General features: G+C 39.0%; 1 protein-coding gene across 5 annotated transcripts in view; it reads left to right on the top strand.

Annotated features, from left to right (window-relative positions):
• GRIA2 (glutamate ionotropic receptor AMPA type subunit 2) overlaps nucleotides 1–17,534 on the top strand; it is a 190,886-nt gene that overhangs the window by 105,601 nt on the left and 67,751 nt on the right. For all 5 annotated transcript variants that reach the window (XR_010785816.1, XM_066573595.1, XM_066573596.1 and 2 more), the window contains exon 6: nucleotides 7,998–8,159. Coding sequence is in view for 4 of the 5 variants with exons in the window: in XM_066573595.1 (XP_066429692.1) it covers nucleotides 7,998–8,159 (162 nt within the window). In the remaining variant the exon portion in view is untranslated. The remainder of the gene's footprint in view (nucleotides 1–7,997; nucleotides 8,160–17,534) is intronic.

The raw sequence follows: 17,534 nt of genomic DNA, 5'->3' as shown, positions 1-17,534 counted from the left end.
ATACCTGCTGGCATCCTTGCTTAACCCCTTCCCTCCGCATGACGTAAGGGTACATCATGGGAGCGGGGTACTTCCCACAAAATGACATACCCTTACGTCATAGGAATAGCGCTATCCCGCAGCAGTAACCGGCTGTCAGTGATAGCCGGCCTCCCGCTGCAACAGCGGGGATGCATCAGAGATGTGCCCCCCGCTGTTAACCCCCTCTCTGCCGCGCTCCCTCTGTGAAGTTGCCGGGCTCTCGCCAGTGCCTGGGATCGCTGTATAAGCAATAAGGCATGGCAGGACAGAAGTCTTGCCATGCCTTATCACAGCGATCATCAGTGCTGTGCTTTAAGTCCCTCAGGCCTTAGTCAGACGGGCGTTTTTTCGCGCGATTTGAGCATGCGCATGCGATTCGCGCATATATAGAACCAATGGTTCGCTATGGTATCGGTCACATGTCCGCTTTTTATGCAGATATGCGATAAATTATAGGACACGACGATTCGCAGATCGCGCCTATCTGCGTTCGGCATTTTATGTGCGCACCAAAATCATTTTTTTCGCTGGTCAGTCTAAGTTTCATGTGCATTTTGATGCGCACGGCGATTTTTCTCCGGTCAGACGGGCGTTTTGCTGCGACGATTAACGCGGCTAGGTGCAGATTTTTCCCGCGATTTCTCGCCGCCGGTCACGCGATTTGTGCATGCGCATGCGACATGCGATGCGCAAATCACGCGAAAAAACGCCCGTCTGACTAAGGCCTCAGAGGGACATAGATAGTGTAAAAAAAGCTACCAAAAATGTACAAAAAAGAAAAATGTAAAAAAAACCCCCCTTTTTAATGCTTTTTCTCATATTAGCAAGGTAAAAAAAAAAGGCACATATTTGGTTTTGACGCATCCGTAACGACATGTACAAAAAGTTGAACATGCTTTTTATTTTGTACGGTAAAAAGCATTAAAAAAACCACTAAAAAACAGAGGCAATTTGCCTCCCAAATAATGTAATAAAAGTGATCAAAAAAGCCATATATTCCCCAAAATGGTCCCAATTAAAACTACAGCTTGTCTCGCAAAAAATAAGCCCTCACAGAGCTCCGTACATAGAAAAATAAAAAAGTTACAGGACTTTGAATGCAGCAATATAGAAAAAGAAAGATTTTTTAAAAAAGGGGTTTTTATTGCAGAAAAGTGGAAAAATGGAAAAAAAAATATAAGATCTTTGGTATTGTTGTAACCGTACCATCTCGCAGAAAAAACGTATTGTATCATTTATGCTGCATGATCAATTCTGCTTCTATGGCAGAATTGATGCGTTTTCTCTCCCTGTTATCATAAAAAAAATAATAAAAGTTTTACAATATAGTCTATGTACCCAAATGTGGCACCAATAAAAACTACAGCTCGCCACGGCCGCGTCGACACAAAAGTAAAAAAAGTTATGGCTTTTGAAAATGGAGATGAAAATCCGCCAAAAATCGTTGCGTCCTTAAGCCCAAAATAGGCTATGTCCTTAAGGGGTTAATAGACCTCTGATGAACCCCATAGCGTGCAGGCGTGCGATAGAGACTATTGTATTTCTATCTTCTCATTAAAACTGCAGTACCTTACTTACTCTGCTCATTTAGACTGGTCATTATTTATATCATACATGTCATGTGGTACATTGTATTGGCCATTGTGCCATGTCTTATCAGGACTATACTGCATGCACACAATGCAGGTATGGCTTCATGTAATGTTACTTCCAATAACCTCTATGGAGCAAGATAATACATTTTCTTTACTGTGTGCAGTACATATCTTTGTAAATACTGTACAGTTATATACAATCTAGTAAAGTCCTCTGTTTCATATATATAATATAGTCAGTGTTTTTTTCATTATCCTAATAACTAAAATATGTTATTGAACAAGATACTTTTCTTCAAATATCTAACATAAATCTTTCGTTGGGTGCATTGTACTTATATTTAAGTGTCTGCATCAGGTACCTAACACCTAAAAGTTGATCTTGGGGCCCCCTAACTTCTTTTAACCCCTTAATGCAGAGGCATAACTTGAAGCTCCTGGGCCCCAATGCAAAACCTGTAACAGGGCCCCCAACTATAATGCTTTATTCATAGTACTAGGCTCGGAGAAAAGAGGTCTTGTGGGGCTCCTAAGGCTCCTGGGCCCGGGTGCAGCTACATCCTCTGCATTCTCTATAGTTACCCCAGTGCTAACACCCCTACACCAGCAGATCTACTGAACCAAATTTGATCACCATAGGGTTCCATTGGAACCAAAGTTTGTTCAGTAGAACCACAACTTGTGTGTTGTGACCATAATATGGGACCAAAAATTCAGCAGTAGTACTATTGTCTGAAGTGGGCCTAGACAGTGGGCCAATACGGTATAATTGTGAATTTTGAATTAAACTAATTCATGGTTTATTATATATTTTACTATACCTATCTTTGATTGACAGTTAGACAATAAAACTATGAAGCTGCTCCAAATTTCCCCTTTAAAATCAATTTATTGAAACAATATAGCACATTCATCATACCCATAAGCTAGTATTAAAAATGTGGATGATAATGATTTATAATAATATAGCAATTGAATTGCATGATCAAGCATTTGGTATCTGTAATTATCCTCATTTCTTTTCCACTGTGCGCAATAAATATGCCACCAGCCCCCATAGCCAGTTTTACACTATTTCTTTTTCATATTCTGTTTTAATTATTACTTCACTGGGTTATTTACTTTATGCATATTTTATTGTATAGTGTTTTCTGATGAGTTGTCGGTCTGGCTCTCGCATTCTGGTGCAAGCAATTTTAGCTATCTAGCGAATTTTGATTAGGAGGTTAATGGCTCAAGAGATGATCTAACAATTTAATTTAGCCATAAATGAGGGTCATTTGCATATTTCATTTTCAATTTTAGATGTAAACAAAAAATATTTTACATACAACACCTGCTACCTTAATAGTTATGTATGGTCATTATCATTTGTAACAAATCAAGTTAAAGCCAATTTAATATTAACCATGACCTATGACTATCAAAGGACCTTGTCATTTGCCACATCAGGCAGAAATTATGCAAATAAACCACAAGCTACATATGCTACTAGAAAGAGTTTTGGACCCTTTGTCTTACTGAAATACAGGTTGCTGTAGCAATGCCGACTGCGCGCTAAACAGCAAAACTTGACTCAGTTATCATACAGTAGACCCGCAAGGGAGCCAAATAGCGTTCAACAGTCAAGCAGACATCACAAAGAAAGATATGAAGCATGTATCAATACTATAACATACAAATTGTATGGGAGCTCTCCATTAGACAACAGGGGACAGGAGCATGGTACAAGGGGATTTAAATGATGATCAATATAATGACACTGGAGTCAATGATGGAACCAAAGTAATAACCAGAATTAATTCTGGTCTGTGATCCCTCCCTGAAGTATCCCTCACACTGACACCACTCTCCCTACACAGCCCTAGGCTATCAATCAAAGCTGGTGCTGATGGTATTCCATCTCTAACACATGAGGGCATAATGCCAGGACAGAAACTGAAGAAACACTGGAAATGAACTCAGGCAGAGAATACAAATAACCACATTGACAAAAGAATCATTTATATGGGACGATTATCGCTCAAAATGCGTTTAAATGTGAAATAGAATGTAAAGCGCTGAGCAAGTAGTCAGCGATCCAGCGGTGAGCAAGTAGTCAGCGATCCAGCGGTGATCAGCTTGTCTAAATGCTCTGCAAGAATGCTAACAACCAAGCGGTGTCGTCAGCGCTTGTGCAGTCGTTTAGACATAAGCTAGACACAAACACCAGGGAGTAAATCACACTGAGAAGACAGACAGACTATACTGGACTCAGAACTAGATGCTGATGAACACTATAGTCAGCTATCAGAGACACATAGTGCTCCCACTACATCATCTATAGAGATGAGCGAGCATACTCGGTAAGGTCATATACTCAAGGAGCATCGCCTTTTTCGAGTACCTGCTGGCTCATCCCTGAAGCCGGGGGCGGCGCGGGGCAGCGAGGAAGAGAGTGAGAAAGATCCCTCTCTCTCTCCCTCCCAGTCCCCTCTGCAACCCCCCGCTCCCCCCCCCCCCCCCCGAATCTTCAGGGACGAGCCAGCAGGTACTCGAAAAAGGCAATGCTCTCTCGAGTATATCACCTTACCGAGTATGCTCGCTCATCTCTAATTATCTATAAAGGGGAGCTAACAAATAACCATCCGCCATAACCAGGTAGGCTGAATAAAGCGATTAGCTAATCCAGTCCAATGCTTCATCTGTGGCTACAGTTGTCTAGCAACTGCCTCAACCATAGCTTAGACGTGAGAAGGGAACGTGCAACAGGAGTCTGTTGATTGTAACAGTTGCATTACAGTGGGTTTTTAACCGATTTTTAGGGCCATTGTTTCTACCACAATAACATATGCTCTATGTTATAGCAACTGTACAAGCTATGTTGGGGCAGAAGACAACACCAAATATAGTTTTTCTAGTAGACTGTTCTGATAAATGAAGATCACACAGCTAGATAGAACATGCCACAATTTGTTTCCTGCATTACATCACAGTGCCATGCGGGAAAACATCACTCATGTATATGACCCCATTCAAAAGAATGGGGTTCATATTTGTGTGTTTCACAACGCATAAATCCCGCACAATTTTTTTCAACCGTGTGAAGCCGGCCATAACGTCCTTCAATGATAAGGGTCTAGATAGGAATTAGAGATGAGCGAGCAGCAAAATGCTCAGGTGCTCGTTACTCGAGTCGAACTTTCAGTGATGCTCGAGAGTTCATTTCGAGTAACGAACCCCATTGAAGTCAATGGGCGACTCGAGCATTTTTGTATATGACTGGTGCTCCGCTAAGGTTTTCATTTGTGAAAATCTTAGCAAATCACCAAAGTCATGTAAAAAACACAGAAATTGATAGGGCAGGCGAGGAGCAACATGCAGGGCTGCATTTTGGGCTCCGAGGTCTCACTATTAAGCCACAATAGTGGCAAGAGTGCACTGTCAGCATAACGATCGTTCTCCTCTGCCACAGCTGTAACAGCTGTGGCAGAGCAGAATGATGTTAGTCCATTGAAAGCAATGGGCTGCTGGCGAGCGCGGGATGAATTTTCGGGAAGGGCTTAAAAATATAAGCCCTTACCTGAAAATCATCCTAAAATGTGTAAAAAGTAAAAAAATATATATACTCACCTTGTCCCGGCAGAACGATGTTAGCCCATTGAATTCAATGGAGCCGGCAATACAACCGGCTCCATTGAAAGCAATGGGCTGCCGGCGATTGCACAATGAATTTTTGGGAAGGGCTTAAATATATAAGCTCTTCCCTGCAATTCATCCAGAAATGTGTACAAATAAAAAAAATATATATACTCACCTGGTCCCGGCAGACGGAGTTCAGCTGCGGCCAGCTGGCAGTTCTCCTGAACTGCTCTCTGTAGTATTCAGCAGCCGGGCATTTAAAATTCCCGCCTGCTGAATGAGCTGCCTCTGATTGGTCACAGCCTGACCAATCAGAGGCAGCTCTCACTCACACCCATTCATGAATTCATGAATGGGTGTGAGTGAGTGCCGCCACTGATTGGCTCAGCTCAGCTGTCATTCAGCTGAGAGCTGCGCTGAGCCAATCAGAGGCAGCACTCACTCGAGCATCAAGCTCGGACGAGTATGCTCGCTCATCTCTAATAGGAATATGACAGATTTGCCATAATGTTGCTTAATTTATAATAAGCAATAACTTTAGTGTAGTTTAAGACTCAGATTTTTATCACGGTTTTGTGGCAATGTTTTGTACATTTTTTTGTACAAGTTTTTTTATTAAAACATTTATAGCAAACAAATTAAAAACAAACTTACCAAACAAGTATAACAGTATTTAATTCATAGTAACAAAAAAAGATTACTTAACATCATTAATACTGTCTTCTAGAGCCAAAGTCCATTTGTAAAACCTGAAAAGATACTTTAGCATACAAATGTATAGAAAAAAAGTCACTCAATCATTTTTTTAGCTAACACCAGATGTGGCTCCAACAGGGAGAAGCAGTATAGCTTTATTTTATATTTTCCAAATCTTTTGACTTTGGTTCAAAAACTGTATGAAAATCTATCCCAAAAGCCTGTGTGTGAAACCACCCTTAGGGCGCCCACCCACTGGCGATTTTTTTTCCCTGCGAAATTCGCAGCATTTTTTTCTCTGCAGGGGTCTATGGGACTTGTAATGTTAAAATCGCGATCGCGCAAAATCGCGATTTCGCGGTAAATTGCGATTTTGCGCGATCGCGATTTTAACATTACAAGTCCCATAGACCCCTGCAGAGAAAAAAATGCTGCGAATTTCGCAGCGAAAAAAATCCCCAGTGGGTGGGCGCCCTTACTTCTGTATTTTATCTGCTGACAGTTTATTATCGCACTTCCTGTATGTGTTGAGAAGCCAAACAGGCTGTACAATACAATCATGCTGTGTTTTACCAACGTAAAGGTCATTGCAATCTGAACATTGCTAGTTGTTTTGTTGACAGCTGGACAGCCCCTCCAGTTTTTCAGATTTTTCAAGGTAAAATATTAAAATATTTTATGCTGTCCATGTAAAAAAAAAAATAACAATGAGCCTATAATCACCTGTCCTATTCTCTGGAACTCCAGAACCGCATATCTGTTCACCTTGTTGGGTCTGTTTACAAGCTGCAGCGTCAGCCTATGAATGAACATCACAGGCTGCTGCAGCTAATAACAGTCATCAGCGATTAACCGTGAACACCAGCAGGGAGAGCAGTGGTGCAGAACTGGAGTTCTAGGGACCTGAAATGGGTGATTAGAGGCTCCTTGTTATTTTTTAACATGGGCAACATAAAAAAGTTCAACATTTTAACTTGGAAAATCTCTTTAACCCTTTCCAGTCCAATTTGTATCCTGGTTTTCCTAGGGGGCTTACTCTTTTTCTGCCATTATACAACAGCGCTATCTGCTGGCTAAAGCCAGTACTGCAAGAGTTAACACATTGGATAGGCTCTGACAGCAGAGAGGCTGGCAATATACAGTAAGAGAACCCCGTAGACGTCTTCCAACATCGGATCTGTACAGCCTTAAATCATAATGTCTTCAGACATCAGACAGTGAATTGGAAAGGGTTAATTTCACCGAGGTTCTAATTTATTTCAAAGAATTAAACAAAGAAAGGTTAAAAAAAGATCAAATCATAAAGTCCCACAATATTAATCCAGAGCAAAGCAAATAAACTCCAAGCCAATTGTCTTCACATAAAGGGGGGTGAAAAATCACTCCTGATGCCAATTATGGTAATGAGAATATATTCCTGGATCAGCCACTCGTATTGTGCATCAATTGCAGATATGATTGATTGCACATCTTTATTTTAAACAAACTCATTGAACCCTTTCAGAATGAATTTACATTTTTGTTCCTTCTGTGCTTTTTAGCAAAGCACTGACATAATGGGGTAGACTTGAATCTTTTTAATACCACCGAATGTAATATAAATACTGGAACTTAGCGTTGTATCCAGAAAGTAATCTATTTATATTTGGACCATAAAATCAACTATTTATTACGTTTGTTTATATATATATATATATATATACCTGACAGAAAAAAGCAAAGAAGACAAATACTAGAAAAATGTATGGGGCACTTAGTTATCGATAAACTAAGTGCTAATATTGCTGTACTGACCGCTCAGCTGACTGATTGACGTAATTATACTGCACATTGTTATTTTTTTCACTACGCTGAAGGTACATTGATTTATTTAATTAATGAGCATTTTGTACTTATTTCCTTTCTTTGCCATTGCCATTTTCTAAAGAAGCACAATATGACGTGTGGGAACTGAATGTGGTATATTAGCTTCTATGCCTTGGAGGATTTTCCATTTATTAAAATTACATTTGTACAGAGGCTTTATCAGAATAAGAGTCTAATCGATGTATTTTCTTCACACAGGGCTTTACAGATGGAGATTTATCAAAAATACAGTTTGGAGGAGCCAATGTATCAGGATTCCAGATTGTAGACTATGATGACCCTGCAGTTGCCAAATTCATACAACGTTGGTCAACACTAGAGGAAAAAGAATATCCTGGTGCACACACTTCAACAATTAAGGTACCATATATAATCCTTTCCATAGAAATATGTCAAAACATGAAAGTCTGTATGTTATTGTGCCTTAGGACCAGAGAGAACTGCATGTAGAAAGAAATGTGTGTATGAGACCTCCGGCAGACTAACGTATTTGTGGTCCTGTTCTGTCCATGTTTATTCATAGGCAGCACACGGCACCTATAGCCTATGGGGCTATGCAGATTGACCTTTTTCTGGTAGACCAATGGTTCGTGTGAAAAAACTCATCACATATGCAATTCCTATCCATATCATGGATGGGAAATAACACATTCTAATGCATATCTATGCATTTGGTGCAAATAGTACAGTACATAGACAGGAGTCCGAGTGCTGCTTGATGAGAGATCATTTAGTCGACAGTCACCCCGTGTTAATGGGGCATAAGACAGTATTGCTGAGGATAGTTTCACATGAGCATTTTATGATAAAATGCCAGCCGAAACTGACCATCTAAAGCATTGGATTCCAATGCATTTGTTCAGATAGGCACTTTTCCGGTATGTTAAATCGTCCATCCAGAAAAGATAGCCTATCTGCCTTTATGCTGGCCTGAAAAGTTAGGTGTTGTCCTATCTTTTGCCGGCATATTCCGGTCATTCCCATAAACTTCTATGGGAGCCTATGAGAACCATTAGAAAAGGGAAGGGGGAGGGAGTTTAGCACAACTAGCTCTGCTAAGCTCCTGCCCCATCCCACCCCCTCCCCTTGCCGGCAGCTGACAAGGTGCGGAGAGGGGAGGGTGTTTAGCTCACTAGCTCTGCTAAGCTCCCACCCCCTTCTTTTGCCGGCAGCCATCAAGGGGTGGAAAGGAGGAGGGAGTTTAGTAGAGCTGGACTCTTTCCCCCCGGTGAACGATATTCCAGGCGTATACACACTTCACCCAGCCATCTGAATTGGCAAGGAAACAGGAGATGCAGCCATGACTGAATGCAACTGCCTCTCAGTCATGCGATTTTTGGACGCAATTGTGGCAGTGCCCATGTCAAAGAGCCTTGAGAGAGATCACTATGATGAAAAGAAAAGAGCCTGACAGATTGCACCGCCTGATGACTATTTAAGCACGTAGTTTAAAGCACTGTGCTATTCTGCAAACTCTATTTCAATGATCTATATAGAGGATAAACTACTTGTACAGCATATAATTACCATTTTGGTGATATTAATGCGGAGTTTGTAATTACAGTTGCAAGAAAAAGTAAATAAACCCTTTGGAGTTTCTTGGATATGTACATTCACTGCTAATAAAATGTAGTGTGGCTGTTCTCTAAGCCACAATTATAGCCAAATAGTAACATAGCAACATATTATGTTAGGCTGAATTAAGACAATGTCCATCTAGTTCAGCCTGTTTCACCCCCCCCCCCCCCCCACACACACACACACACACACACCACCACCACCTTGTTGATCCAGAGGAAGGCATAAAAAAAAACAACCAGCCAATTTACCTAATTTGGGGAGAAAAAAAATCCTTCTTGACTCCATATCTAACTAAACTAACAACACAGAAGCAGTTGTTTATTTCCTGTTTTTTGAGCACATTGAGAAACCATCTGCAGTGCAGAGAAAAAAGTAAGTGTTCAGTGTTTTCTAATAGTTGACTAATGAACAGAGGTTTTTTGCAGTTTGTGGAGTCTTTTGCAGGTCTTCTTTTGGTACCCTTGGGTTCACTCTCACCTCCATCAGGATTGCCCATTGTGTTCTTGGAGTGATCTTAACAACACTCCTACTCCTAGAGAAAGTTCTCCATGTTCTCCATTTTTATATAATTTGTTTAAAAATGGATTGATGAACATCCCGGTCTTCAGCAATGTTTTTGTATAATTATCCAGCTATATACATCTCTATAAAACATCTTCTAAAAGTTAGTAGAATTGATCCATGATTCACACTAACCAATGTTTAGTGAGAAGAATAAATTTGTCAGTAACCAGGCTTTGTGTGCCTATTTTTAATTATCAAAGCACCAGTTAAGACCATAGTTCCAATATTTCAAATTAATTCAAACACTTTTTGCTAATTAGCTCTTGGAGAGGTTATTAACACAAGAGGTCTACTTAAGACCCATTTACACACAATGATATTCCTTTGAACAAACAAACAAATGAACAACTTTTTTGCTTTCAAATGCTGAGCGCTTACACGTAAAGATAATCGTTTGAAATCCTCACCATTTCCCTCATTAGCTATGTAAACACTGTATATGTTGTTTGCTCAGGTGGGCATGTGTATATGTGAAAAATCTCTCAGCAGGAGGTTTTTTAATTCGTGCGAAGAAAAAGTCATTGTCTACCCAGGCATAAGTCATTGTGTTTAGCTGGACAAATAATCCCCCCTCCTCTCAAGTCATTTGAAAGAGTGAATGAATGCTATTTAAAGCTAATGACAAGCGAACTACCTAACGACTATTTTTATGCAGGCTGAAACTCAATGATAAATGACAAGTGAACGAATACTGCACGATGGCTTTGCACTTACACCTAACAATTATAGCTCAAACTCGTTCATTTCAATGAATTATGAGCGATAATCGTTGCGTGTAAACTGGCCTTTACTTTCTTTCCCTGAACTGGGCATATTTACTCAATGAGCTCAATAAAGACGTGAAGGTACAACTGTTTGTGTGTTACTAATTTTGTTAAATGTTGTTTCTTTATAATTGTGACAGATAATAGTCCACATTTTATTAGCCATCAATTCATGAATCCAGGCACATTACTGTATTTCTAACAGGTTCACTTACTGTTTTGCAACTGTATGCTTCAGACAGTGCCCCACTGTATGCCATTATTTAAAAGGAACCTGTCATGACCTGTGAGTCCCATAAACTACTTTATGGTGCTCAAAAAACAGGAAACAGCAAGTCCAGGGAGCGAAGTTTGATACTTACCAGGAGCCCTTTTCCAGCGCTCTGTTCCCACAAAGTTCCCATACCCACACAGTGTGGCTCTTTTCAGCATACACTGTGGGTGCACTCCGCCATAGAGATAAATGGGAGAGTGCTCATAGAGAGCTGGCTGAAAAGAGTAACATTATGTGCACATGGCAACATTGTGGGGACACAGCACTAGAATAGGGTGCCTGGTGAGAATCAAACACCACTCCCTGGACTCCCCATTTCCTGAGCGTTGAGCCCTATAATATAGTTTATGGGTTCAAAGGTCATAATAGGGTCCCCTTAAATTATTTATTTACTTTAGTAGAAATAGATATATTTTTACTAAAAATATGTATCTTTAATTTTTGATATTGAATACAATGTTACAGCTGTAACCATTCAAAATGCTGGAAAGAATAATATGAAAGAGGCATTGAGTCAGAACCTGGCTGATGAAAAACTGACTTCTTTCGTGTTCTTCTTTCTTCTCTTTTCTTTCTTCACTGAAAGTTCACTAACTTTATATAATAATGTAGAACTGCCTATGATTTAGTAGAGACTGGATTTAAGACATTTGAGTAAATAGCAGAAAATTGGAATAATTATAAAGAGAAAATTTTGGGAGAAAATGACACAATTTGCTGATAGAAGAAAAACTATGATTAGTTGGTTTGTGCAACCTATTAGTTTAAAAGCTAATGTAAAAGCTGTAAATGTACAAGTTCCTTATGGCTACACATAATGGACACCTCAAATGAGTTATTCTGTACTTTAGCCTTTTGTACATTCTGTTTTTCTTCTGCTTTTCTTCAGCATAATCAGTACAAAGCAATGTATCAGAGTTAATTGTATCCTAGAACAAAAGAAAGAAATGTTACAAGGTTACATCGCATATTGTAGCAGAGGGAATAAAGGGCTGTGCCTAGCATTGTCAATAAACTTTACATTGTACAGAAAGCTATATCTCCTCAGAGGTCCTCTGTAGAAAATAACTAGAGTCAATCTAGGGTGCTTCATAGTAGAATGCAAGTCTGTCAAGGAACCTATCACAGCCACTGGTCAGTAAAATATGAATAGAAAAAAACAGGAAATTGAAAATTAGTTTTAACCTCTAACTTCTTTGTTTAAGGTCTTTTTTACTTTGATTTTGTTCCAATGGCAAACTATTTTGCAATCAAGATTTGTACTCAATTTTTACATCTACAGACTCTATAATTACCATACAATGGCTTATAAGATGCAAGGTTGCATACACTGTTTTACTTTATGAGACTTTGTAAGCTTTTTTTTTTTTTTAATTACCAAAAAATTTTGGGAGTAAAAAAAAATTAACACCAACATGTTATATTAATTAAAATGCCCAGTCTTAAAGGAATCAGACCACCAATAGAGAAGTTCCTTGCAGTGAAAGTTGTCAAAGTGTATTGGTAGGGAAAGTGAGAATCCCTATTTAGAATCATGTATCAAGCCTCTAAGCCTAAATCTGTTACATGCAGACTTCACATTTTCTAGTAAAAGAATATGTAATAGACAATCACTGGTGATTCCCTTTATACACTAATTAACATGACAGCCGGTCTTTGGGCGATATTTCAATTGAAGTAACTGAAATTGTAATACTCATACGCTCATATGTAGGGTAATTGAAAGACATGTCATTTTAAATTGTCTTTCAGCGACCTTTACCACTAATATAATGTACAATGGCTGTAATAATTGATAGAAATATTAAAAAATTGGTGAAATTTAGAGATGAGCGAGCATGCTCGGATAAGGCAGTTACTCAAGTGAGCATCGGTCTTCTCAAGTAACTGCATTCTTGTCTGAACAGGCTCGGGGGGGAGGGGGTGAGCGGGGGCGGCAGAGTGTAGCGGGGGGAGAGAGAGATCTCTTGTATTCTCCCCCTTGCTACCCCGCTTCCCTTCCCGCCGCCCCTCCCCCGAGACTGCTCAGACGAGTATGCAGTTACTCGAGAAGAGCGATGCTCGCTCAAGTAACTGCCTTATCCGAGTATGCTCACTCATCTCTAGTGAAATTTTACCAATATTATGTTATTATAAGAATCAGTTTGACTCAAACTTTTACTCCCAAGACTGATGCAAACACTGAATGATTTGTAAAGATTGTTGTATGACAGTATTCCCGATTTTCTCTATGAGGAAAGATATATATTAAAGAGGCCAAATACAAACAGACTGGAAATCAGAATTAAATTTTCTCCTATGGTGGGGTTGCAGGGATTTGATCATCTGCTGATAAGTTCCCCAACAGATTACTATTGATAGGACATCCGTGAAGATCTTAATAAAAATTCCAATCTGGTTTCATAACCAAAGAGTCTTGGTTTATGTATCTCCTTGTCCGTAAGTCAAGGTGTAATTCGAACTGTGTTTATACCAATCTTCACTGCATAAATATAAATTTCCATTTTTATAGGAAAAACATTACCAGCTGATACCCAATGCTATGCTTCCATGTCTGCTCATGTCAGTCACATTGTATTAAGTTTCTTCTTTGTAAAATGAGTCTTTGTGTTTATATCTGTTGGTGTGGAAACAAATCAGATATTTGTTTTCATATTCGTGTTGACTGCTTTCCTGCCTTGAAGCATTGTACACCAAACTAACCATAGGACATTCTACACGTCCTACTTTTCTAAGAACCATAACGATTGACATAAATACTATAATGGCAAAACTTTCAATTCATGCATTTATTATTTTAGAGCTGCCCTTTCCCCAAAAAGTCATTATGTATCTGTTCACAATTGTTTCAATCCCTACTATGCAATGCTGAACAACGTGCCATAATACAGAACTATGAAATGGTGTATGTTTTTCTTCCGATGGAACAATACTTATGATTGCCTTTGCCCTGAAGAGAATATAATTATTTACATACATAGTAGAGTAGGAGAATTACATTTGCAAATGTGATGGTAACAATTTGGTACAATTTATCAAGGCATCATAATATTGTAGCTTTCTTGTGATTTGTCTTAGCCACTTGAGGATTTATCATATTGTGACTCGAGGACTAACATATTTTTTTGTTTTTTTCATCTCAGTATTTTGTATACAGTTTATATTTTGTATTAACACACCTTAATGAGTCTTTTTTCAGACCCTAGACTGTCTCAATAGTCATATGAGCCTTGGCAATTATGTCACCAGGACTGGATATTACCATCACATGGGCACTTCCTCCTTTAATGTTTGATCATATCATTGAAAGGGTTAGCTGCTGAGATGGGAGATTTCTTTGACTCCTATAGATGTGGCAAGAGCAAGGCTGTGTATTCCAGCCCTGCTCCTAAGGCTTAATTCACATCCAGATTGTGAGTGCAGTTTTTCCTGCTCCGTTATGTGGCAGGAAAATGGAATCCACTAGTCAAATGGATCTGTTTGATGACAGAACTAAATAGTGCTGAACAGACCCCATTGACTATAATGGGGCTCACTCAGTTTTGAGTTAACCATCTGACATTTTACAGGATCAAATATCATTGCATGCGGTGCGATTTTGTCCTGTATTGTAATAGAACTTAGAGACGGAGGCTTCAAACAGAGCCCCAAACACCGATGTAAATGAATCCTTCCTTATACTGATCTCAGGTCTACTGAAAAAATACCACATGGTGTGTCAACTAGTAGCTGGTAAAAGAGCATTTCCATTCATAAAAATGGCCAAATATATATAAATCATGTTAGGCCCTATTCAGAGGACTATATGAGAATTACAGCTGAGAAGCTTGAGTGCGAAAAATTAAACAACATACAGATGTTCTTTGTGTGCTGTCCAATTTTCATGGACCCCATTCACTGCATGCCATATTCCTGTCCATCAAAACAGATTATAATATGAAATAGTGATTTTTTTTTTTTACATGGATGATTGGTCTTTGTGAAAAATTGGCCATATGAATATGGCCTCATAGGCTATTATAAGGCAGTGTGCTGCTGATTGCATACATAGACAGCATACCGCCTAAAAATACAATCATCTAAATGATCACTTAGCATGAAAGGGAATTATGTAATTTATAGTTGATCTTAATTTATTGTGCTAAAACAGAATTATCATGGGAACAATTGGAAAATGTAAACATTGCTATTAGCAACATTTGTACAGTATTTACAATAAGCATTGTTGCCTAGAAAATGGCTTTTGAGTGAACTGTGATGGGGGAGCGATTAGGCTTTATGCAGAGGTGTAACTTGAAGCTTCGGGGCCCCGATGCAAAACCTGTAACAGAGCCCCCATCTATAATGCTTTATTCATAGTATTAGGCTCCCTATATGGAGATAAGAGGCCTTGTGGACCCCCTAAGGGTCCTGGGCCCGGGTGCAGCTGCATTCCCTATAGTTACGCCAGTGGCTTCATGTCTGAATTAGAGGATACTAGTCCCTGCTGGCTGCGAGAATCGACTTTAGGGAAAAGGCCAATACATCCTCACAGATGACTTTTGAAACTGGCAACTATTCTTCATTGGAATGAAAGTCACAGCATGTAAACAGGCCTTTACAGAGTTACAGAAGCATTTCTCAATCTTGTTTTGATAGACATTATTTGACAAAGTGACAAATGGAAGTGCAGCTACATTTGCTGTCATCTTAAAATTTGTTTCTCAGAAACAAATGTTTCTTTGTTACCAATTGAATATTCTGACACAAACAGTTTTGCCATCAGTTGTTGAGAAGCCAACTTAAATGTGACACTCAGTATGTATGTCATTTTTGCAAAAATGACTGCGACAACAGAATAGAAAAGTGTCAATAGCTCTATAATAACAGAGACCTAATTACCAAACTTTTATTGCTTTTTCTTCGGATTTACTAATATATGACCAATCTATCTGTCATGTATTCTTTGGGTTAACCCTTTCCAATCCAATTTGTATCCTGGTTTTCCTAGGGGGCTTTTTCTGCTGTTATACAACAGCGCTATCTGCTGGCTAAAGCCAGTACTGCATGAGGTGTCACGTTGGATAGGCTCTGACAGCAGAGAGGCTGGCAATATACAGTAAGAGAACCCCGACAGATGTCTTCCAACATCGGAGCTGTACAGCCTTAAATCATAATGTCTTTAGACGTCAGACAATGGATTGGAAAGGGTTAATCTACTTGAAATACAGATGTGGCACAATTAACAGTGTCAGGACAATCAAGAAGAAACATTTACATTTTTGCTTTGCCTAATAAAAATAGACATAAAAGAAGAGGAAAAAAGTGTAAACGTTTTTGCAAGGCTGCCACATGCTTTGAACTCATATGTAATCTTCTGTATCTAGCGGTATCTTTTTTATGCTCATTTTGTGTACAGGTTCTGAATTGGATATTAATAGAGATTGAATTTTGGATTCTATCGTGAATGGTCTATAGTTCCTAGCATCACGTCCCTATAGGGTAGTAAGTTTATACATTTAACTAGTAGACTGTGTCAAAAACAGGAATTTATAGAGATTCATTTAATAAATATCTTTACTTTGCAAGGCTTTTATTTATTTACTTGCCATTCGAACCTTTCCCTCTTTTACTTCTATGATATGACTTCATAGGCTACTGTTTTTTTGGCAGTTATTCAAAAAACTCTATCCTATGGGTATGATATTATATTCACTTGAGCATTATTACCCAAACATTTTTCCTAATGCTAAAGGTCAGATGCTACATCAGTGGGATGACCTCCGTTTTCTCTTTCTTCATACATTATACAATGACATTATAGAAATGCTCTTAATTACATGATGTGCATTAATTACTTTGCAACTTCATGCATTCGAATGCAATCATTTTAGCGTAATTGTCCCTGTCGGTTTTCATATGATTCTCAGATGGGGATGTAAACTGTAAGCTGCCCATACTATACTCACGGTACATGGCAGGCTCGCTTCTAATGACCTAATTTGTCGGATTATCCATGAAAAATTGGGACAACCTGCCATTGATAATGTCTCTGTGAATGGAACTGCAATTATTGATTTTTTTCTGTAGATTACATTTGCGGTGGTAAACTTTGCTGATGATCCCAGGATATTTAGCCAGCCTTCTAGCTTTCATCTCTCTTTGGTTGAAAATTTATACAGTAAACTGCAACCAGAAATTGCAAGCCAACTGCCCTCTGGCATGCTTTCTACTATTAAACAACATTAACCAATTAAAACAGATATTGATGCATTGTCAGTGTGATTCTAACTTTAGGTCACAGGTCTTTGAATATGGAACTACAATTTAAATGTCTGGGCTGAAAAACCAGGCAGAGGTCCAAATGACATAATATAATGGCAATACGTTTATTCTGATCATTCTTATGTTATATAGAAGCTGCTATCTGAATGACACAACTGATAAGACTAGGAACCATTTGAAATATAAATAAATTAAGGCTATGTGTAGAGATGAGCGAGCACACTCGTCTGAGCTTGATGCTCGTTCGAGCATTAGGGTGTTTGAGATGCTCGTTACTCGAGACGAGCA

This window comes from Eleutherodactylus coqui, chromosome 7, assembly GCF_035609145.1.
Source record: "Eleutherodactylus coqui strain aEleCoq1 chromosome 7, aEleCoq1.hap1, whole genome shotgun sequence".
Lineage (NCBI taxonomy): Eukaryota > Metazoa > Chordata > Amphibia > Anura > Eleutherodactylidae > Eleutherodactylus > Eleutherodactylus coqui.
This window is presented reverse-complemented; position numbering and strand designations above follow the sequence as displayed.